Source organism: Capra hircus, chromosome 13, assembly GCF_001704415.2.
Source record: "Capra hircus breed San Clemente chromosome 13, ASM170441v1, whole genome shotgun sequence".
Classification (NCBI taxonomy): Eukaryota; Metazoa; Chordata; class Mammalia; order Artiodactyla; family Bovidae; genus Capra; species Capra hircus.
The window spans coordinates 16,136,366-16,159,436 of record NC_030820.1 but is presented as its reverse complement, the minus strand read 5'-3'; the positions used below and the strand labels follow the sequence as shown (position 1 = coordinate 16,159,436).

The window sequence follows — 23,071 nt, the reverse complement described above, 5'->3', positions numbered from 1 at the left end:
CTGTCTCCTGGACTTTGCTCAAACTCATGCCATTGAGTCAGTGATGCTATCGAACCATCTCATCCTCTGCAGCCCTTTTCTCCTTTTACCTTCACTCTTTCCCAGCATCAGGGTCTTTTTCCAAGGAGCTGGCTCTTCGCATCAGTATACTCTACTGAGGCTTTCCACTAACACTATCATACTGGAGCTTGACAATAGAATTTGAGGCTGGGTCTCACTGTTCTCATTTGACAGGGACCAAAAGCTATTAAGCCCCCACGCCCCACCCCCTGGAGGGTCAGTCAATAGCAAAGTCCAGACTACCCAGTTGGCTGATCACCTTTCCCCACGGGCAATCCTAAAGGCAGGAATGGTGAACTCCCAAGCCTGAACCAGCTTCACCTGCTCCTTAGCCCGCCTCTGACCTTCACTGAGCCACGACGTGGCCCTCCTACCTGTCCAGCACCCTCCCTGACGCACAACACGACGCACGGCAAACACGGATCGACTTCATTCCTCTCCCGACTCTAAAAGACCACTGGGAAGTCGAAATCTGGCCCTGGTGTTCCCATCCGGGCCTGCAGTTTTTTGTTTTGTTTTTGATGGAGCTGGGATTCGCCCCAAATGTTGCAGTCCCCTTTTGCCCACTGCTCTGGCGTAACCTCCAGTCTCACCTCTTGATAGTGAGGCTTCGGAACAGCGGGTACCACGCGGAGAACTGACAGTGCAACACATGCTCCTTCTTCATTCTCCAGCCGCCGCCGCCGCCGCCGCCGCCGCCGCCTTTCCCTCTCCTCCCTGCACCTTCCCGGAACCCTGGTCTCCCGTCCCGGAAGTGCCCGCCGAGCTGGTTTGCTTAAGGACACTTCCGGTCTGTGAGGCAAGGCGGAAGGAGCGGAGAAAAAGAAACTTGGGGCGTGCTTTTAGTGTACTACACAACACGGCAGAGAAAAAGAACCTTGGGCGTGCTTTTAGTGTAGACACAAACACAAAGTGCTGGCCGCGAGAGAGGAATTCTGGAAGAGTTCTGAAGAGGGTTGTAAGTCGCGAAACGCAGCGCTTGTCACCTAGCGGCGGACTCTGCCCCGGAAGGTAATCTTCTGCGACGAGGTCACCGGCGGGGGCTGCTACGGGTGCCGCGAGGGGCCGAGCGCGCATCCTACGTCTCATTTGGCCGCGAGGTGCGGCTGCGACTCCTGCAGTAGAGCTGCACCTCCTGAGCCTCGTTTCCTCGGACACGTGCTTTCTCCTTTCCTCCCTCTTCCTAAAGAAGTCCGCATCCCTTCGCCGCACGCCAGGGAGTAGGTAACTGGGCGCGGGCCAGTCACGTGCAGGGGTTCCTGGCGGGGAGACGGGGGGAGCACACCTGGAGCATGCGGACAGCCGCGCGCTCGTGCCGGGCTGTGGACCCGGTTTGCGTCCGCCAGGCGCGGAAGGAGGCGGGGTGGGGGGGAAGGGGGCAAGTTCAGAGGCAAACCAGGGACTAGGGTGGAAGAACTGGGCTCCTAGGAGTCCGGAAAACTGCAAACATCAGTGAGATGTTAGTGTGAGTGCCGCGGTGGAGGCATCTGCAAAGGGAGTCACGGCCCCCGCTTGGCTCGTGGGGAAGGCTATGAACGAGAGGGAAAGAGCCCCGTCTCTGCGATCCCGGGAGTCAGACTTTGCAAGTTGTCAGTCAGTCAGTTCAGTCGTTCAGTCGTGTCCGACTCTTTGCGACCCCATGAATCGCAGCACGCCAGGCCTCCCTGTCCATCACCAACTCCCGGAGTTCACTCAGACTCATGTCCATCGAGTCAGTGATGCCATCCAGCCATCTCATCCTCTGTCGTCCCCTTCTCCTCCTGCCCCCAATCCCTCCCAGCATCGGAGTCTTTTCCAATGAGTCAACTCTTCGCATGAGGTGGCCAAAGTACTGGAGTTTCAGCTTCAGCATCACTCCTTCCAAAGAAATCCCAGGGCTGATCTCCTTCAGAATGGACTGGTTGGATCTCCTTGCAGTCCAAATTGTAAGAGGAGGTAAATTTGGAGGACAGACGAAAGGAGGGGTGAGGTGAGGTGAGGTGTCGCTTTTGAGCGTCAAGTTCATTTATTCCATCCTCTTAAACGTAGCAGCTTGCAAAAACACAGCCCGATTGTATCCGTACCCAAACCGTGCTGGATTCATAAGACCGTAAGGAATACTAGTCGAATTTGTAATAACATTCTTTTTTCCTCCTCTTCCTCCCCTATCACCTTATCGTCTGTGTTCTTTTCCTTTCGCAAGAAAGTATCAGAAGGCGACCAAAATGTAGAGTACTTTAAAAAATTTAATGAGGTGCTGAGAAACACCTTTTAAACCTAACCTTACTTCTTACCGGCTTCCTTGGTGACTCAGACGGTAAAGAACCTGCCTGCCAATGCATAAGACTCAGGTTTGAGCCCTGGATGGGGAAGATCACCTGGAGAAGATAATGGCAACCCACTCCAGTATTCTTGCTTGAAGAATTCTATGGACAGAGGAGGCTGGCAGACTACAGTCCATGGAATCACGAAGAGTCAGGCGCGACTGGGCAACTTTCACCTTCACCTTGCTTCTTAGAGTTGCCTACCCTGTCCTGGTCCCCAGGCACCTTTGCCTAAGGGCGCACATTTTGGATATCTGCTTAAAATTGCACTTGCTTACTGACCCACCTTTGTTGTTCAGTTGCAAAGTAGGCAAAGTGATGGGGGAGGGTTATTGACTAATTCCAAATGAAATAATGAAAAAACATTTCCTTCTTTGAATCCATAACATAACTTGTGTTGTAGGTTAGTATTTCCAACCGCCTGCTGGTTTTCTCCACTTGAATATCCTACCAGCATCTCAAACTCAGTGTGTCCACATTTGAACTTGCGCCACCCCTTTCTCCCAGTTTCCTCTAAGATCCTCTCCTTCTTAGAATTAGCTTTGGCATCCGCAGAAACTGTTGTAAGAAAAGCAAAAAGTCTTATCTGCAAGGGATTAATCTGTTTGCTCACTATTGCTCCACTGTAGTCCAAACCTGTGTTCTCTCTTTTCTGGGCCATTACGAGAGGTCTTTCACTGGCCTTACTGCCATATGACTATAACCAATTAACTTTCCCAAGAGTAAGTACAGTCAGTTCACTCTTGTTTAACCAGAACTAAATGTAATGATTGTAAATCACCTGATAAATTATCAAAAATCGTCAAGTAGTATAATTTCAGTAAAATGTTAGTTCCTCTCCTGCCCATCCAACCCCTACACCTACTGAAAAACGGAAGAAGAATACTTTCAGTGGCTTTCCTTTATGGTCAAAATAACTACAGGAAGTTTTCTTCATGTAAGGATAATCGTTGTCAGCAAAGAACTCACTTAAAGCAAATCCATCTGAGGTGGATTCCAAAATTTTACCATAGATGGTACAAAAGAAGTACTGATCAAAATGTTATTTTCAGGGACTTCCCTGGTGGTTCAGTGGTTAAGACTCCATGGCAGGGCGCACAGGTTGGATCCCTGGTCAGAATCCCTGACTGCCCTGCGATGCAGCGCCACCCCCCTCCCCAATATATATATACACATACATACATATAAAAGTACTGATGGTCCCTTGGATGGCAAGGAGATCAACCCTGAATATTCATTGGAAGGATTGATGCTGAAGTTTCAATACTTTGGCCACCTGATGCGAAGCACTGACTCATTAGAAGAGACCCTGATGCTAGGAAAGATTGAAGGCCAAGGGAGAAGAGGACGGCAAAGGATAAGATGGTCAGATAGCATCACTGACTCAAAGGTTATGAATCTGAGCAAACTCCAGGAGATGGTGAAGGATGGGGAAGCCGTCCTTGTACTGCAGTCCATGAGGTCACAGAGAATCAGGTATGACTTAGTGACCTACAACAACATATATATAATCCTTTAAAAAGCTAAGAATTTTGAAGTTTTATAATTATAACCAAGAATATTAAATGTAACTACATTAATGATGTTTTGTTCACTATAAATCAAGTGGTTTTTCTGTAATTATTCTGAAAGAACTTAGAATGGAATCTTAGATATATCTATCAACACAAAGTAGTTTTTTGCAAAAATTGATCTCCGGCTTAATTTCTTTCAAGTTGCCTTATTGATTTCTTTATAAAACTGCCTGATTGAGTCTAGATGGTGTTTACAATATTCAGCTATTAGCTAGGGGAGATTAACCAGTGTGTGATTTCTTGCTCTGACTTTTGTTTCACTTTGCAACCTCAGCAAACTGCAGGGACCCGGGTATGGTGATAACTGAACGATGAGGAGCCTGGGTGCATACTCTACCGTCTGGCTTCTGAGAATCTCAGTTTGACTGCTTGAATCTTACTCTTGCTTAACTTGGTAATCCACCTGTTGTGAAACAGGTGTCCTTTCTCTCTCTCCCGACCCCAGGAGGAACATGCACAGCAACAGGAGTTTGTGGCGTGCCAGTTGGGGTTGTTGAGTGCTTTGTTTGTCAGCAAATGTGGGGGAAAGGGTGGGTGTCCAGCCAAAGCCCTTGGAAATGTGTTTATAAATGGTAACATCATCCCTTACACAAGGGATTGTTTTTGGCTTTCTTTTGGGAGGAAGTGGGGAGGGAAAGGTTGAGAGCCACAGAGCTTGCTGTAAATTTTCAACCCTTCCCCCAGTCAGTATCTCTGCTTTTTGTTCATGTGGATCCCTCCTCTCAGTGCTTTCCCGGCCTTCTTAGTCTCTAGATCATAGGTTAGTATCAAACTGCCTTTTAACAGTCACCTTTTTTAAAAGTCTTTACTATTTCCCCTGCCTCCCGAGTGGATGTGACTTGTGCCTCCTTTAAAACACCCTGGCATCGCATTATCTTTGTGGCAGGCATTTGCCTTTATGGCTGTTTGTGTGCTCAAGTGTAGTGTCCCCTGGGGCAGGAATCGTGGTCACTTTGTACTTGCAATACACTTGAACTTTTGAACTGTCCAGGTTCACAGAGCTAGTTTGACACTGCTGCCCGCCACTGTACAGGAGTTGTAAGAATCCTGTGACATTTTCCCTCAGTTTTTGTGCCCTGGAAAAGTCATACATCTGGCACATCATAGACCGTCACCTCTTTAACCAGAATGGGTGAAAACATATTATGTGAATTAGAACACTCAACATTAGGTGTACTGTGTGCCAATCACTCAGCTGTATACCCTACTCCTTGCGACCCCATGGACTGTAGCCCGCCAGGCTCCTCTGTCCATGGTACAAGAAAGTTTTTGTGGTTTTTTTATGTATAACATACACCTACTGGCAAAATGTAGATGACCTTCAGTTCTAGCTAATGAAGTGGATACAATTTGAATTAAACTTTTAAATCTCAAAATAGCACGGAGTCCCTTAGGAAGGCTCTCTGGCTGTGTGATGGAGCCTGAGGTGCAGCCAAGCATAGAACGCTGACTGGTTTCTGCAAATCTGTGTTTGTGGTGACCAGCCCCACACTGCACCATTCAGCTTCTGGCTCTGACTGAAATGGTGCTGAGAGTAATACTCTTTTTGTTTCAGTAATATTTTTGAGGTGGTTTCATAATCATGGACATTTTGGGAATCGAGCAGTAGAGAGTATTTTTCTGAAACCACTCTTAAATCCCCCCCCCCTTTTTTTCTTAAACACAGTCAATAGATTGCCACAGATAGCTGTTTCCCCTTGGTGCTGATTGCATTCCAGGTAATTACCCAGCCCTACTAGCCACTTTTTTTCTTTCTTTTTTTGTAATTTATGGCAGGAGCTTGTTTTTTGTTTTTCTAGACCTCTCAGATTCTAACTTAAACATTTAAAAATACAATCCATTTGAAACAACTGCTTCTAGCTTTTTTTCTAGCATTTGCTGATCAAGGGTCGATTTTTGATTGCTGCTGGGACTATTTTGTACTTGAATCTAGCTAACTTGGTTAGATGAGCAGTGGATGAGAATAGGGCTTTTTTAGTTTTTTGGCTCATCAACAGTCTCTGCAGATCTGAGGTCAGCTGTAAAGAGAAACATAAGGGGCCTCAGCAAATAACGCAAATACCTTGAAGTTCCCTGTAAATCTAAAGGAACTAGATGATGCCTTTTGCCCCTAAAGATACTCACGTGGGGGTCAGGGGAGGACCTCTGTGCTTTTCTCAATTATGTGTCACTGACCGTTTTGTCTGCTGGGGATCCAGACTGAGAATCTTTTCATAGAGAAAATTAGTTTGTCTGGTTCTTCCTGTCTGCCCTTCTGGTGGTGCTTGTACCTCTGAGGACTACATTTCTCTACTTTTAAGAAGCTTGGGTCAGAGTCACTTTAAAAGGAGGTGAACATTTTGACTTAATCCAAATGTTTTGTACCATTCAAGACAGACTTTGTTGTGCGCTGAATGAAGTTGCTTGGTTGCCTGAGAGTCACTTTCTCTTAAGTGTCAGAACTAAAAGGGGGGGAAGTTTTCCTTTTCTGGTATATATGTTATAAATAGAAGGGAATGGAAATCGAGAAGATAAAAATCTCGGTGGATAAAGTTCTCTCCTCGGGGTGTGGAGCACTCAGGTGCAGACAAGTAGTAACTAACTTGTGGTACGTTTTCATCCAAGGCAGCCTGCCACTTTAATTGTCTATAATATTGAGCTGTTTGTCTGATCTAAATCAATGCCAGTTAAAAGTTCACCTAATAATTACCATCTGGGTTACTTTCAAAGGAACAGCTGCCTGTTTTCTTTTGCTGTATTCATAGAATTAATATGTGGGACGGTCTCTAAATATCTCAGTATGCATGTAGCTTACTACTTTGTTACTGAGACAGGATCAGTTCAGGAAGTCCAACAGCTAAGTATTATTTCCTGAAAGAGAGAACAGAGAAAACAGAGAGGAGATTATCAGTGAAGTACTCAGCTAAGGAAGCACAGAATGGCGAAGTTCCTGGTGGTCTGGTGGTTAAGGCTCCATGCTCCCAATGCAGGCGGCCCAGGTTCCATCCCTGGTTACGGAACTGGATCCCACATGCCGCAACTAAGGCCCAGCAAAGTCAAATAAATGAATACTTAAAAATAAAAGGAAGCACAGAATGAAGTTTCCAGGTTGAAAGGACCCACTGGAATCCTCTACAAGTGACATCAGCATCACTGGACATCAACAACTGTGGGTTCCAGAGGAGGAACACGGGGTCACATCGAAGAGGATCCAGGATCAGTGACTCCAGATTTCTCAGCAGCTAGCTTGCTTCTCAGAAGCAAGACACTGAGCAGGGTCTCCAAAAATGATTTTCAGCCTGTAATTGTATCTGCAGCCAGGTTATCAATCAACTTTGGGGGTAGAAAAAAGATTTCCAGACATTCAGGATACAGGAATTGAGGGGATGCGCAAGAGAGACAACAGAAGTCGTAGCCCACAGCCACCTGGACGGGGCTCTCTGCTAACAGATTGTGCTTCTGGTTAACTCCTTTTGTGCAGCTGTGACTTTGATGCACATGGAAACTTTGGATGGGCCACTGAACTATGCAGTTTTCAATTAAAAAGGTATATACATTTAACAGAGATAAATGGGAAAGAGAAGCAGCCAGCCCATATTATACAAAGTCTCACTGTAAAGGGTTGATAAGGGATGGCAGTTGAGGGGCGGTCATGGGGCATGACGAACAATCTTGTTCTGTTTCTCCTTGGAAAGTGTCTTCTGAAGACCTCAGGCACGGCAGGCTGTGGGCTGGTCTCACTGGGCCGCTTTCTGTTCTTTCCTGGCTGTTCCCAAGGCCTTGCGTTTCCTGTTCCGTCTCCACCTCGGGGCAGCTGGCAGCTCTCCCCCACCTTCAGCAGAGGAACGCAGCTTTGATGACCCCGGTTTTTCCCCCATTTAAGTAAATACTTTGACCAGTGACCTGTGGACATATGTGTAATTCAGAAAAACTAATGTAGCCTAAACCAGTTTCCTTCTCTTATAGCGTGAAGTTCTTGCCTGTGGACTGTAAAGATCAACTAGTTTGAAAATGGAACAAGAAACAGCAGGTTCTTCTCGAAATACCGAACAGTCTATTATTTCAGAGGAGGTATACATTGTCTTTTTACTTCCCTTCCCCTTCGCCACATAAAGCTGAGTTTAAAAGAAATTTGCAGTTTCTAATGATTGTTTTTAATTCTTCAAGGTAGTTTTTAAACAGATTTCCTGCTCCTTTTAAGGACTCAGGAACACTTCGCTCTTGTGTGGTAGCAGTGGTGTCTCTTCATTATATGTATTAGTGAAATTGAGGCTGTTTTTAAAGTGGGTTTCAACTGTTGATTTTTAAAACTCTCAATTTTTACTTATCTTTTTAAATTTAGTTGATTTATAGTGTTGGGTGAATTTCTGCTATATGGCAGAGTGATTCAGTTAAATATATATATGTACACACACATCTTTTTCATATTTTTTCATATGGTTTATCCCAGGATGTTGAATATAATTACCTGTGCTGTACAGTAGGACCTTGTTGATTGAGTTTTCATTGAAAGCTTCCCTGGATAGAAGAATAAATCATAGATGAATTTTAAGGCTTAGACATTTTGTCCTAAATATCACATAGGTTAGCTATTTGTGGCCTCAATATGCATGCTTAAGGACAAGAAAAACCCCAGTTGTTAGTTGTGGTCTAAATTCCACAACTAACGTATTGAATACGTCTTGCACGTTATGCAGTGAACCATTGGAGAGGACAAACTTTAAATCCTTCATCTTTGAAACTCTGAGCTTGACACCTTTCTGGAATTCTTTTTGATTTAAAAGTATTTCTGTGTTGTCTGTGAACAGATCTGCTGAATAATTATTAGGTTGCTGCTGGCGACAAGTGAAAGATAGAATACTTAGGAAAAGGCCACTTGCTTCATGTCCACAGGGAGCCTTTGCACTCACTCAGTGTGGTCTGTAGGTAAGGCAGCCCTGGCCGCCTAGCCTCCTCGGTGTCTCAGTGGAATGATGCTGGGTGCCCTTCCGGCTGGCTGGTGAACCCTTGTCACTATGGGGGATGTCACTATGGGGGATGTGCTTGTTTGCCACGGTGTCCTTGGAGTCGGCTTGCTGTGTAGTCGTTGGCAGTCAGATGCCACTGAGTTTCACACCCTGAAGCACACCTGTGTGACTGGGCCCAGGTTGGAGGAGAGAAGGTTAGGAGCATCCCAGAAAACCCCTTCCTCCTCAGACCTGCCCCTACCCCAGAATTCGTGAGTTCTCTTTGCAGTTCTCAGTCCTACCTCCAAAATTCCACAGAACAGCGGGTCCACCATCAGAAAAACAGCTTTTACTACTTTGAACTGAAAACTGGGACACAGATTTTGAGGGGAGAAACATCACCATTGAGAGCCACAAAAAATTTGAAAGGATAGAAAAAATTAAAAACAGCTCAGTTTGAAAGTTTCCCAACTTACTGTCTGATTTCCTTTTAGTTAATTTCAGAAGGAAAATGGGTCAAACTTGAAAAAACAACTTACAGAGATCCTACTGGTAAAACAAGGTAAACTAATTTTTTTCTTTTTGTAAAATGCTTAGGATTTGGGCTCTTGGGGTCTCTATTTAGTGTTTGGCATAAACGTTGATCTTTTCCTCACTGTAAGCTCTGTCTTAAAGAATCTAGTTGAGCTGTTTTCATACGATTCTCAAGTAGATTAGGGTGAACCTAAAACTTTTGGGCCAAGCCTAATTTCAGCTGATAAAGCAGCAGAATAATAGCAGTACGGGTTATTTCCTTCTCTTAAACCAGTTTTTTCATTTCTGAATTAGAATGTAAGAGAAAACACTGCTGGGTTTGGGATAAAATGTGCAGGCTTATACTTGTTCGTGGAAAGGTAAGTTGAGGGGGGAAAGTTTTGTAAAGCAAATACCAATTGCCATAAAGAAATGTGGGAGTGGAGAGGGAGTTCCTAGAGTCTGGCCCCTGTAGTGTCTCGATACTGTGCTAAGAAAATTATTTGCAGTCAGATCTGTGCATGAAAAAATTTCCATCATAATTATTTTAAAGGACAAATTAAACATCTTAAAAATAACATCTAAACATCTTAAAAAGAGAAAAATGACTATTACAGTGTATTTACTTGGTTAAAAACTGTACGGCCATCTCCAGAGCAGATCATGAAGACAACCTGGTAGTATGAGAAAAGTTCATAAGCTGATAAGAAAATAGGAAATTGGATATATGCTTTTTTTAATGCTTTTTAAACTCTGCCAAATAATGTGTAAGAAAAGGTTAGGAAGAAAATTGTAGCAAAATATTAATGGCAGCTGTGTGACTGGTCTTTTTTCCAACTTTCCTATTCAGCATTTTTTTTAATATCTATTGAGAAAAATGTGTTAAAATAAACATTTACTTAGTGAAATAGAAAAAGGAGAATGAGAAAGTAGGAAAACTTTGCTTAATTTAGTATCCAGGTTATATGATATAAATTCATTAATATAAAAACTGTTTTCTAAGTGATCAAATAAAAATACAGAATTTCTTCATAAGGTAATAAATACATCTCTCATCAGTGTTTGCCAGGGTCCAGCCCCGGTGGATCCAGGGTAATTCGAAGCGGGCACGGAGTCAGCGAGGAGAGATTTATTTATTTAGAGATATAGAGAGATTAGGGAAGGGTAGTGTAGTGAGAGAGAGGAGAGAAAATAGAGGAGAAAAGAGGCGTATTCCTTGGTTTACACAGGAGACCAACAAAGCTCCGAGACAAGGGGCTTGTACTGTCTACGTAGGCCACCGGCGCCCGCTTGAATAGCGGAGGGTGCCCCGCCTTGGGCTCCCTCTCGCGTGGGTCTTAGAAGCCAGGACAAATAAGTAGACACGGAGAGCCTCTGTGTTCCAGACGGGAATTAAGCCTGAAAAGGGAGAAAAGAATGACATGGGAGAGCCAAGCATTGGTGCCAGACCCACAACTTTATTTTCAAAAGCAGCTTATATACCCCAAATTGTACATAAAGAAATAATGGAATATGCAGAGTTATGCAGGGGCAGCAGCCCTGACCTTTATTGAGACCAGGCTTGCTTTTTGCATATTTTCCCTTATACAAAAGGTCTCAGGTGGTTTTACATCATCTTCTGGCCAGGGGGCCTGTTAACATTTTTATGGCTCTTTTCCTAGATGTCTTATCAACCAGAAAACTCATTTTCCCTTGAAGTGTTTTTTCTTTACTCTACATCACCCTCAAAGTACTAAATAAAGTTACATTCCTGTAGAACAAAGGTGCAGTGGGTTATAACAAAGAAAGTACTTAAAGATCTAATGTTGCTAATGCCAGGGCTACTACCTGTTTTTTTCTACATACCAACTATATCTACAAATAAAAGATACAAAAACTTGGCCGCAAGTATTGGCTCAACAATGAAACCCTTAATCAGTTCTATTCTAATGATTTTGACTCCTCGGAAGCCCCTACATTCCTTGGATGTTTTAAGCTTCCTGTGCCTCTAGCGGTCAGGAGGCCGCAAACAATCACATGTGCAGCTGTAAGAGTCTGGACAAACCCGTCAGGCAGGCTAGAAAGCCATCAGAGGGGTTGGATTGAAACACTCTTATTATGCCCAGGAGACTTACTATCTAAAAGCTCTAAATTAACTTTTTCCAGAAAAAGGTGGTGGAGGGACAGCCCCCCTGTAATGTTAGAAGAGTAGGTGGGAAGCATAACACAGCAAAGCAGGCAGACTCTGGTTTTGGGGGTAGATACCCCAGAAAATCCAGGGGGACCCCTGAGGCCTGATCCTGCCTTTGCGTTTGTCAGGCCCTTTTCCTCATGACCTTTGCCACGGGCGGGATTCCCCATGCTGGCTCCCAGCAAGTGTTAAAGTACGTGGACTTGCTGGTGGTTTTAATAACTTTTAGCTATATGTACTAAAGTAGCAAAGAATAGTAACAGGGTCCAGTGTTGGAGAGCTGTGGGGAACGTTAAGATGTCCATAGCACGGTCCAACCCAAGGTGAGAAAGCTGATCGCAGCTCGCCCCATCCACAGAGCAGTGAGCCGGCTGTGCAGGACTAAGCCAGAGATGCCGTGAGGTCCAGGCCTCAGGGACATGACAGGTGCATTTACACTTGTGAAAACGCAGCCAGAGCCCAGAGCCCAGAGCCCAGCCTACCTGGATCAGCTTGGTTCTCTTTCTTGTTGAGTTAAGCTTATGGCACAAAATAGAGCCCTTGACACTGGCCAGTGTGAAGGGTATGTGTTGATCGTCACCCCCCCCCCCCAGCTCTGCACCTGCTCCCCATCCTCACTTCATCAGGGATGTGCTTCAGAATCACGTGGGACCCGTTTCCAAGTACTCACAATTTGGTCTCAACCTCCGGAGACTGTCCTCCAGCAGGGGGTGTGGGCTCTGGGGTCTCCAAACTCCACACCGTGAGCCTGTTGACACCACATTCCTCCCATCCGTCCATGCACAGGGCTCCCTGTGGCCTCCAGAAGCTCTCATGTGAGACATTAACATCTCATACCTGATTGTCAGGCTTCAGAGCGCTTAAAGCAGACTATGATTTATACGTTTATAAAATACTGCATGTACAAAATAAAACTGCAGCTGGAGAATTCTTTGTCCCACTCTTTCATGGACGAGGGTACGGAATTGACCTGGGGAGAGATGTTGATTTTATGCCTCTTTATAGGCATTCAGGACAGAGCTGAGCTCACTCTTTGGTGTCCTGCCTACCTCTTGGAGTTGGTTGCCTAGAGGGAAGAAAATGAAACAGGCTTTCCTATAGCAAATATTAAAACGGTAACTCAACTGAAGGGCTTCCCAGGTGCTCTGGTAAAGGATCTGCCTGCCAGTGCAGGAGGCGTGGGTTCGATTCCAGGGTCAAGAAGATCCGCCAGAGAAGGAAACAGCAGTCGACTCCAGTGTTCTGCCTGGAGAATCCCATGGACAGAGGAGCCTGGCGGGCTACAGTCCATGGGGTCACAGAAGAGTCGGATACAACCTAGCGACTCAGCAACAAGTCAACCAGAATCAGAATTCTAAAGCTACCAGAGACTGTTAAGACAACACACTCTCAGTTCCCTGGCTTTACAGGTGAGAAAACAGTCACCAAGAGGTCACGACTGTGGGGTCACCTAGTGACCAAGTGGAGACACGGAGTTTCTAACTCAATTAGGTGGACAGCTCTCCTCTCCGAGTCCCTCTGAGATGACTGGAGCTCTCAGGGACATTCTTGTACTGCTGCTAAGTTGCTTCAGTCGTGTCCGACTCTGTGTGACCCCATAAACAGCAGCCCAGCAGGCTCCCCCGTCCCTGGGATTCTCCAGGCAAGAACAATGGAGTGGGTTGCCATTGCCTTCTCCAGTGCATGAGAAAAAAAAGTGAAAGTGAAGTCGCTCAGTCATGTCCGACTCTTCGGAACCCCATGGACTGCAGCCTACCAAGCTCCTCTGTCCGTGGGATTTTCCAGGCAAGAGCACTGGAGTGGGGTGCCATCGCCTTCTCCGCTCTTGTTCTAGGATTTCTAATAAATACATATCTATTTTGTGGCTCCATACTGCTCATGTACCTCATGTTAGCCACTATAATGACGCTCCTCTCTCTGCTTCCCTTGTTCCTAGTGTTTGGGATGGGACCTTCAGTGCTCCCAGCTATCTTCTTCAGTCTTTAGGACTAACCCTAAGAGACCGAGAGAGGACTGGGCCAACAGGTGTTCTGTCTCTTGCGATCTGTATCACTGACTGCTCAGAACGGCTTGTTGGCTGGCTTCTTGTTACTAACAGGAATATTGGCAGCTGTGAGTTGTCATGGTGGTCCTGTTGATTGTCACCCGTTCTTTTTGACATATTTGCCCTTTAGAACTTGGGTACAATACTAAAAGATCTAATTTACAGGAAGTTTTTTTTTTTTTTAAACTGGATTAAATATCTGACATTTTTTCATAGAAATGTGGCAAGGTCCACGCCTTAAGGACAACCGGATAAAAGGTATGAGGGTTACTCTGAGGAGCAGCTCTTATACTCACTCTCGCTATAGGGAGACCGACATCAGGTGTGGAAGCCTTTCTCCCCCTGGGCCTACTCGGAGGTCTTCCTCCTTTTAAATCCAGAATTGTTTGCTTCCTTACCCCCATCTCTAACTGCTGCTTTTCTCTATTGAAGGCTTGAGAGTGAGGAAGAAGTTCCTCAACCCCCTTTAAACAGCAGGATTGTGCCAGTAATGGGGTTGTCAGTACCAGGTTCCCTGAGACAAATAGCTGGTCAAGAATAAGACCCTAAGAGGGGACCAGGAACCCCTTACCCCACTTGTTCTTCTGGGGAACATTTTCCTCTTAGATGGTATCTCACAGATGCAAAGCAGAACACTTACCTAAGAGGATTAATTCCTCAGTTAGTAAATAGTAAATTTCTTAAATTGAGTGTTCAGGGTCACTGGTGTTAAAATCTCCCCTGTACATAACTGTCTCAGTGGTTCGCATGATGCAGAGTGTCCTTTGGAATTTGCACAGGGGCGGGATTGGCACTGACTGCTTCGTGGCCTTCAAAGCTTAATCACCAGCTGTGCTACTCACCGCAGATCCGTGATGCAAACTGAAGTGTTTCAAGTAAATGACTTGCGAACTGATTGGAAAGGCAGCTCAAGTGACGAGCAGGCCCTCCATTCAGAGGCAGAGGGTTACGTGTGGTCAGCAGTGGATTTCCTCGGTAATTTTTGAATCTGTGGGAAAGCACAGTTGGCTCTTTTTTCAATACCGCTCTTTACTGCGTGGTGTTCTTGGCCATTATCCTCAGCACATGTGCATGCTTCGAACTTGTAAGGTGCGGTTACACACACAAGACCTAAGAACAGTCTCCTCTTCAGCACTAATGGCTTCGACTTTTCTTTTCTGCCCGAACAGAACGTGGGAGACCGTGAAGCGGACAACCAGGAAAGGCCAGTCGGCTGACGGTATGAGTGCAGACCTGTTAGAACTTTCCCCAAAGCAAGTCCCTACACATGAGTGTGGGCGCTGGGGGTAGGATGGTTTCTTACTATAACCATGACTTAAAAGCAGGGTTGTCTTCACATATGATCTTTCATCCTTAACTCTGGTGTTCTGTTTGCAACACTGTATAACTAAATTGAGCTTTCTTTATAAGTAACTTCTGGTTCCTGTTACATAGCCTCAGAACAGTGTTTCTGAAGGGAAGATGTAATCCTACTCAGAGCCAAACATAAGTCAGTGTAATTTGAAACCACACACTGTGTCTAGATGTGTTACAACGTCTAGAAATCCCCTTGTGTTCTGGACAGAGCATCTAGGTGAGAGCCTTTAGTTTGGAAATCTTACTTGGCACTGCTATGGGCTTTATAGTAGTGACCACTTGCTTTGAGGAAATGAGGCAGTGAGTTAGGGGAATACTATTCTTTCAGTCCACCTTCCCTTTCAGGCATGAATGCTTTGGCTACAAATATCCCAGAAACAGTCGTGAAAACCACCTCTGGTCTAGGGGAAGTTGGGCAATAGGTCTTTCTCATTTTTCCCTTTTATTTTTCCACTTTGTTCTGTGTTCTGGTTTTCCTAGAAGCAGACAGAGTAGCTGCTGCAGCTGCTGTGTTTTCATGCTGGGAAAGTGAGAGGAGCTGAATGGTCCTCCTGAGCAGTTGTGTTTTCCAGAATCCAGTGGCCTTTGGGTTTGGTTTGGTGTGAAGGCCAAATAACTTGGGAGAAAAGGCCTTTCTTTTATCCTAAAACAATAAAGCTCAGTGTAGCTGGCATATACCATGAACAATGGAACTTACTCTCTTTATTGGTTAAAGGAAATCTAAGAGCACAGATCAGCATAACTTCAGTGGCCGCCTGGCTGCAGCTAGGTGAGAAATGGTCTCCACAGAGGTTCATGGAGACTGAAATTTTGTCTTGGACCCTGGGCTAAATGTTTACTTCTAGTTGTGATTTTATTTTAAAGAAATCATGACAATAAAAATCTTTTATTTTATAAAATAAAGTTTTATTTTATAAAAAAGAAAATTAAACAACATGGAAGTGTCATTCTTTTTTCCTTGTTTTTCTTAATGAGAATAACTTCCAAAGTTAACTGCCAGTATTATAGCTTAAATTAACGTCCTATTACTAACGGCAAATACAAGAAAGACTTCAGCTGCAGTGTTTCTTAAAAGGTGGGCTTTCAGTTAGATTGCTCTAAACAAAAGTCACTGGCGTTGCTGACCTTCCACTGGGGTTTCCCTGGTTTTATTTCCTGCTGGCAGGTGTGGCAATCATCCCTGTGTTGCAGAGAACCCTTCACTACGAATGCATCATTCTGGTGAAGCAGTTCCGACCCCCAATGGGGGGCTACTGCCTAGAATTCCCCGCGGGTAAGTAACAACACTGGGCAGAGAATCGCCCCTGGGGGACAGTGGGACTAAGCCCCGGCAGAGCCTGAGGACAGTGGTGTTTAAATATTTAACAGCTTTTCATCTGTCCATGTGGTTTCAAGTAAAACGAAACCACTCATGCACTGAAGTGCCTCCAGGCCACACCCCAGTGATCTGCAAATCCATGGAGGTGTCACAGCTCACTTTTCCAGGCCACCTGCCCTCCTCGTAGCAGCATGCTTTCTCATTCTTTCTAGCCTCTTTTGAGTCATTGCTTTTCCTTAATTTGTCAAAAGTATTTCATTTTCCATCACCCGCAATCTGCCTCTGGCAAATTTACGCAGTAACCACGCCCAGCTCTTTAAAAACTGAATGGAAAAGATACCGTGATCCTCCCATACCTAAGCAGGCCAAGGAAATTGTCTTAATTTCACCTCGAGTATTTTTTCAGTTGTTAGAGAATGTATCTAAAATTGAATGCAGTACATATTCTAGGGCTTCATTGGGTTGTTTCCGTCTGAAGAGATGAGGTCTCATTTCTTGTTAGTGGTTTAAGTTCTATATTTGCAGTGCATCTCATAATAACACATTAAGTAACAGGTTTATTTTCTTTCTCACTTCCTTGCCATTTCACTGAAGAAATAACTTTAAAAGTAATTGAGGGACTTTCCCTGGTGGCCCACTGGTTAAGAATCCACCTGCTGGTGCAGGGGACAGGGGTTTAGTCCCTGGTCCAGGAGGATCCCACGTGCTGTGGAGCAGCTAAGCCAGCTCGTCTGAAGTCTGCGCCCTAGAGCCTGGGAGCTGGCAGTAGGAGAAGCCCCCACACCACAGCTGGGGTAGCCCCCAACTGCTGCAGGTAGAGAGCCCACGTGCTGCAGTGAAGGCCCAGTGCAGCCAAAACTAGAACAGATGCGCCATTTCAGTTTAAAAAAGAAGAAAGGAACTGACTAACCCATGTTCACTTTTCTTGGCATTTTTAGAATTCCTTTCAGAAAAAAGGGCTTGCTATGCTGCTGTCGTCCTCACAGTGAACTAGTGGTACCTGCATCTTCCCGCACGCCAACCCCTGGCCTTTGCTTCCCTCCTTTCCCATCTTCTTCTCCCCAGGAGACATTTACAACTGGTGATTCCCTACAGGGCCTCCACGTGGCTCTGAGGGAGGAAAGCAAGATGGGTAACACTGTCCCCATGCCTGCGCTGTGGTCATGTGACTCGTCCAGAACCCACGCCGGCCACACTTAGCTGAGTCCGCCGGCACAGGAGGTCATGCTGTACTGCAGCGTTGATGCTGAGGTGCTCACGGAAGCCTCTAGGGCTAAACACGAGAAGCAGAACTTACTAAATCTGCCCAGAATATTCTTCTGCCTTTAGTTTTTCTATAATGGATCAGAACCTGAGGCAGTTTTATCTGCACGCCCACTTTTCCCAGACCTCTTGGTTCTTGGCACGTAGCTCAGCAGCAGGGGGTTCCCTGTCCCGCCTCTCACGTGCCTGGGACTTGCAGGTCTCATCGATGACAACGAAAGCCCGGAAGCAGCTGCTCTTCGAGAGCTCGAGGAAGAAACTGGCTACAAGGGCGATATTGCTGAATGCTCTCCAGGTTCGTGCTACTGCCACAAAACCAGCCAAATGATCGATTGTTCTGGGTGTGAAAGGATTGATTCTTTGACTATTCTTTATGTTGGGAATTCAGATGGTTTCTAATTCCCTGCAGACAGCCTAGATGAAGGCTAGTCATCTGTAAGTGAATTGCTTCCCCATCCCCACCATGAGAGCACAGCTGAAAAAAAAATGACCGGAAATTGGAGAAAAATTAGGGTGCCTTTCAGGGTTTCCACATTCTAAGCTTTATTACTTGTCTCACCCACATGCCACACTTGTTAGTGAGGGACTTTCTTGATGTGGTGAAAGGATTTTATCTCTAACTCCTTATCAAACTTCCTCAGGACTCAGGGGAAAATGAGTACTGATTACACACATGGTTTGCAGCCTGACAGCAGTGTGTGTACTAAGCAAATAGGAGAAACTAGTTCTCTTGTGTGACTTCCATGTTAACGATGAGTCACAAGCTGACTCTTCCTCCAGACAGTTCAGTGATGAATGACATCTCACTAGAGTCCGGAAAGGTGACCCGCTGCCTCTCTCCCCAGCTGTGTGCATGGATCCAGGCTTGTCAAACTGTACTGCACACATTGTGACCGTCACTATCAACGGAGATGACGCTGAAAATGTAAGGCCTAAGCCAAAGCCAGGTACGTGTGGACTGGCTGCGTTGACAGTGGTTGTGCTGTACTGATATCTTAACATACTACTAGTTTGACTTTTATTAACAGAATAATGGTCTTTTCACAGATGCTTCGTCGGCACACTTGGCTATTTTTCTAATCTTGTGTATTTAACACTTTTCTCACAGCATGTCCTTGATTTTTCTGCTTTATATAAAATGTTAAATTATGTATTTCATGTTTTCTGTATGGTGTTTATTCCCACTTAAGAGCTACGGACCTTAAATAGTAAACAGTGAAAATTTTCAGAATCACTCTGATTTCTGTCTCCCAGCTATACTGTAAGAATGGAGGAATGCTCTGGCACAGCACCATATTACCTATTCCTTATTGAGTTCCATGTTTAGTGACGCTTTGGGGAAATTCTTTGCCCCGTGTTTCTCAGCAGGCTTGGATTCAGAGGCCATAATGCCTCTCATTTCCATGTGCTGTCCCGGCCCCGTGGAGGGTGGTGCTAATACAGACTGCACCATACTTCATGTGTCAGAGTGGAGGTCTTCCACTTCCCAGCCCTTTCAGTTCCTCAGTGTTGCCAGATTCCCATCGCAGCTAATTTGAAGTGCTCAATTTTCAAACCAGCAGATTAACATGCTGAGGAAGAGTTTGGCAGTTCCTCAGAGAGTTACACATGGAATTAGCCTGTGACTCAGCAATTCCACCCCTAGGTGAATCCCCAGAAGAATCACAAGCAGGGGCTCCAATAGATATGTGACTCAGCATCACTCACAATACCCAAAAGGTGGAAACAACCCAAGTGTCCATTAACAGAGGGGTAAACAAAACATGGCCCGTTCTAACAGTGGAATATTATTCAGCCAGAAAGCAGTGAAGCAGGCTGATACATGAAGCTTGAAAGCATTGTGCTCAGTGAAATTAAGCTGGACACAGGAGGGCAAATATTGTGTGATCCCACTGATAGGAGATACCTGTATATTATGATACCTACCTATATCATAGAGACAGAAGGTGGAATCGAGGTCACCGAGGAGTGGGGGATGGGGAATTCTTATTCAGTGGGCACCACCTTTCTTTACTGGATGATGAAAATGTTCTCATGATTGCACAGCAATGTGAGTGTGTTCAATGCCACTGAATGGGTACCTTCAAAAATGGTCAAATTGGTAAGTTTTATGTTATATATGTTTTAACAGTTTAAAAATACATATACAAATGTGTATATATATCTCACAGAATATGCTTTAAACTTGGCTATTAAAACATTTGATTTGGAGAAGAATAACATTGTACTGTTGGGATTTTTCTTCTTTTAACCATGTTTATAAATGAAATTAGTAGAGACCCAGGTTTCTGTTGAATGCTTGTAGCCTTGTCATGTCTTGCACAAAAGCCATGCACTGTTTGACCACTCTGGGCCTTGCTGAAATGTCCTCTACTGTGTGTTTTCAGGAGATGGAGGTACGTCGTCACACCCCGGGGGCTGACCTTGTGCGCCGCGTGTCGCGGCGGGAGTGGCTGAGGCATCATCGTGAGTTGCTCGGGTGGGCTCACCTGGCGTCTGGCTCTGTTTTCACTTGTACTTTGTTTGTTTAGAATTTGTGGAAGTAATTTCCTTACCAAAGAATGACCTGCTGAATAGACTTGAGGGTAAGCACTCTTGATTATCACCTGACTTTCTCTGTTTTTCCCACCCCTAACCCCAACAAAGGAGAAGGTGATGGCACCCCACTCCAGTACTTTTGCCTGGAAAATCCCCTGTTGGGCTGCAGTCCATGGGGTCGCAAAGTGTAGGACACGACTGAGTGACTTCACTTTTCACTTTCACGCATTGGAAAAGGAAATGGCAACCCACTCCAGTGTTCTTGCCTGGAGAATCCCAGGGACGGGGGAGCCTGGTGGGCTGCCGTCTGTGGGGTCGCACAGAGTCAGACACGACTGAAGCGACTTAGCAGCAACCCCAACAAATGGGGTACTAAACGTAATTGTTCCCTTGTTCTTCCTCATGAAATACCTAGAAACTGTTATAAAACTGCAGGTGACCTGTGAGGTCTCCTTTCCGGGTCGCAGAGCATTTAAAAATAACAAAACATTCCACGTCAAGTCAGAGTCATGGCCACAGTCACGGGCAGCACAGCTCTGAGGCCCACAGGTCAGACTGGGTTGAGGCTCAGCTGACTGTGTATTAGTTACAACTTGGAACAAGTCCCTTAGCTTTTTCTCATTAAATGGGAACAGTAAGACAGCCCCTGCCTCTGAGAAGCCAGGAGTAAAACTAAACGGGATAATGTTGCCACACAGATGCTGGAAGGTTATGGTCTATTATGTTTTCTTTTTTTATATTAGAATAATATCCCTTTAAAAAAATTCCTTCCTCTTCTTTCCAGCTAACTTCCCTTCCAGCCTTGTGGGGGTGGAATATTGAGGATGGTGGAGAGGAATCTGTAGATATAGAAGTGGGAGGGGCAAAGAAAGCCCCTTTACTAGCCAGCTTTACTAGCATTACAATATAGTAATCATTCTTTATTCATATTCAACAAGTTACTTTTGGAAAGTGGGCAAGAAGGCCTTTGGAGCTCAGTTTGCTATGAGGATAGTTTCAGCATTCCTCCACCCCCACCCCACCCCCCGCTGGCACAGATGAGCAAGACGGAACCCTGTCTTTGAGGGTCAGACGGTCGCTGAGCTTGTTGCTGAGCAAGTGGCTGGGAAACAAGGGGCAGATTGCCATCTGAGTAAAACAGAAGTCCTCACAAAAGCCCCTTGAGGTCTGATTCTGAGACCTCACTCCAGTCCCTCTGAATACACAGCTTCACCTTCACGTGGAACACGTGTGTCCCTGACAGTGGAGAGGAGGCGTGAGTCATCATCGCTGGGTGGTTTAAAGCAGCAGAACCCTGCAGTGAGCCATCCACAAGGTGATGGATGGATCTGTAAACTTAAAACCTTCGCTGTTTTCACATTAAAATCATCACCTGGCTTATGTGCTCTTCTGTCTTTTTTCTTGTTCCAACTCTTCCTTGTTCTTGTCTCATGCTGGAGACATAATCCTGCTTTATGCTGTATTCTTCTGCTAGAGTAAGATCCCTGAAGGCAGCAAGTGTCTTGTTCATCACCGTTACCACCAGCACCTAGCACAGGAACGGCACACAGTGACTGCTCAGTGAACGCTGGCTGACTGGTAAGGGGTATTATTATCCGTTTTCGACTTGGTTATCTGACTTATGCTCTTCACCTCCTCTAGCTCTGATAGCTGAAGAACATCTGATGGTGGACGCCAGAGTCTATTCCTACGCTCTGGCATTGAAACACGCAAACACGAAGCCGTTTGAGGTGCCCTTCCTGAAGTTTTAAGGCCGAAGGACAGTAGCCGTCCTTTTGTAAACAGGACACCAGGCCTCCTTCACTGAGACTTCATAATCAGCTTAGTTGTAATGGAGATTTGAAATTAGCTTTTTCTTAAAATAAAACAACACAGAATGCATGTGGTGGTATGGAATTGTAATTACAGGTAAGCTGTAGCCATCATTTAAATGCTAGATTCCAGTTCATATTAACAGAGAAGAATACAAAATGCTAGTATGTTAAATCCAGCTTTAAAAATAAAAAGAAACCTCAGGTATTGCTTTTCTAATCTAATCCAGGAGATACATAGGAAATAGCCCTGAATATCCAAATTAGGTCATTTCTTCCCAGTCCCTACTAAAAACTATGTATGCAAGTAACCAGATACGGTGTCAGTTTTTTTTTTTTTTTAAGCCACATCTGTATAGGGACTTTCTTGGCCTCTCCTGACTGAATTATCTACTATATGGAATTAATCTGCATAGCAGAGGAGATAGGAATAACATTTGTGATGTTTCCACTTGGACATCTGTAAGAGCCACCTACCTGCTGGCGGTTGACCAGCTCTTATATGTGAAAAATGGTCAATTCATTAATGAAAATGCAGGGCCCTACTCAAGCATGTGTGTATACTTCTTATCCTCACCTCAAAAAGTACTTAGTTTCTAAAAACCATATCCCTAGGATCCCTAGATTTACATGATTGGGGGCACTGTCTTGGTGGCTCAGATGGTAAAGAATCTGCCTGCAATGCCGGAGACCCAGGTTCAATCCCTGGGTTGGGAAAATCTCCTGGAGAAGGAAATGGCAACCCACCCCAGTATTGTTGCCTGGAGAATTCCATGGACAGAGGAGCCTGGTGCGCTACAGTCCTTGGGGCTGCAAAGACTCGGACACAACTGAGTGACTTTGTTTCTTTCACTTGGTGTTGAACCAGGTGTGTAGCCAGCATGGTTAGCAAGTATGTATGCTCTTTAAAGGAAAATACGGGGGATTGTTTCTGGCTCACGTCCCGCCCCCCAACACCCTCAAGGTCCACCAGTGTCACTGGCCATCTTCTTGCCTCTCGAGCTTGGCTCCAGCATTACTGCCTGCTAGGTGCACAATTCTCTAGGTGGTTCTCATTGGCTACCCCTGAATCTCGGTTCCAGCCCTGGACCCAGAGGTCAGCCAGGCCCCTCATAACCATATAAAATCAGGGGACTAATGACAAAAATGCCAAAATATAGTTTGTCTACAGGTTCACTGTCTAACCTAGAGGTACT

General features: G+C 45.2%; 2 protein-coding genes across 8 annotated transcripts in view; one reads left to right on the top strand and one right to left on the bottom strand.

The window, feature by feature from the left end:
- Positions 1–977, bottom strand: part of CDC123 (cell division cycle 123) — a 44,981-nt gene extending 44,004 nt beyond the window's left edge. The window contains exon 1 of one of the 3 annotated variants that reach the window (XM_005687855.3): positions 654–977. In XM_005687855.3, coding sequence (XP_005687912.1) covers positions 654–727 — 74 coding nt within the window. In that variant the 5' untranslated portion in view covers positions 728–977. The remainder of the gene's footprint in view (positions 1–653) is intronic. The other 2 variants (XM_013968438.2, XM_018057008.1) reach the window with 2 other exon arrangements.
- NUDT5 (nudix hydrolase 5) lies at positions 960–22,189 on the top strand. Of its 5 annotated transcripts, none has more exons than XM_005687856.3 (10): positions 960–1,071; positions 7,883–7,987; positions 9,357–9,424; positions 14,759–14,808; positions 16,111–16,218; positions 17,726–17,821; positions 18,372–18,473; positions 19,914–19,922; positions 20,058–20,111; positions 21,272–21,699. In XM_005687856.3, exons 2-10 carry the CDS (start codon positions 7,928–7,930, stop codon positions 21,541–21,543), a joined length of 819 nt encoding a protein of 272 aa, XP_005687913.1. In that variant the 5' UTR covers positions 960–1,071; positions 7,883–7,927; the 3' UTR covers positions 21,544–21,699. The 5 variants fall into 5 exon arrangements, with proteins under 5 accessions (XP_005687913.1, XP_017912499.1, XP_017912498.1 ...); XM_018057010.1 differs by lacking the exon at positions 960–1,071 and adding an exon at positions 1,093–1,284; XM_018057009.1 differs by lacking the exon at positions 960–1,071 and adding an exon at positions 1,094–1,280.

What these genes read in the sequence shown, in the direction of transcription:
- NUDT5 (XM_005687856.3), top strand. Translation starts at nt 7,928, where the DNA reads ATGGAACAAGAAACAGCAGGTTCTTCTCGAAATACCGAACAGTCTATT. An exon ending in CTGCCTAGAATTCCCCGCGG is followed by an intron (nt 16,219 to 17,725) that starts GTAAGTAACAAC and finishes TGGGACTTGCAG; the next exon opens with GTCTCATCGATGACAACGAA. An exon ending in CCTGCTGAATAGACTTGAGG is followed by an intron (nt 20,112 to 21,271) that starts GTAAGCACTCTT and finishes CTGAATACACAG; the next exon opens with CTTCACCTTCACGTGGAACA.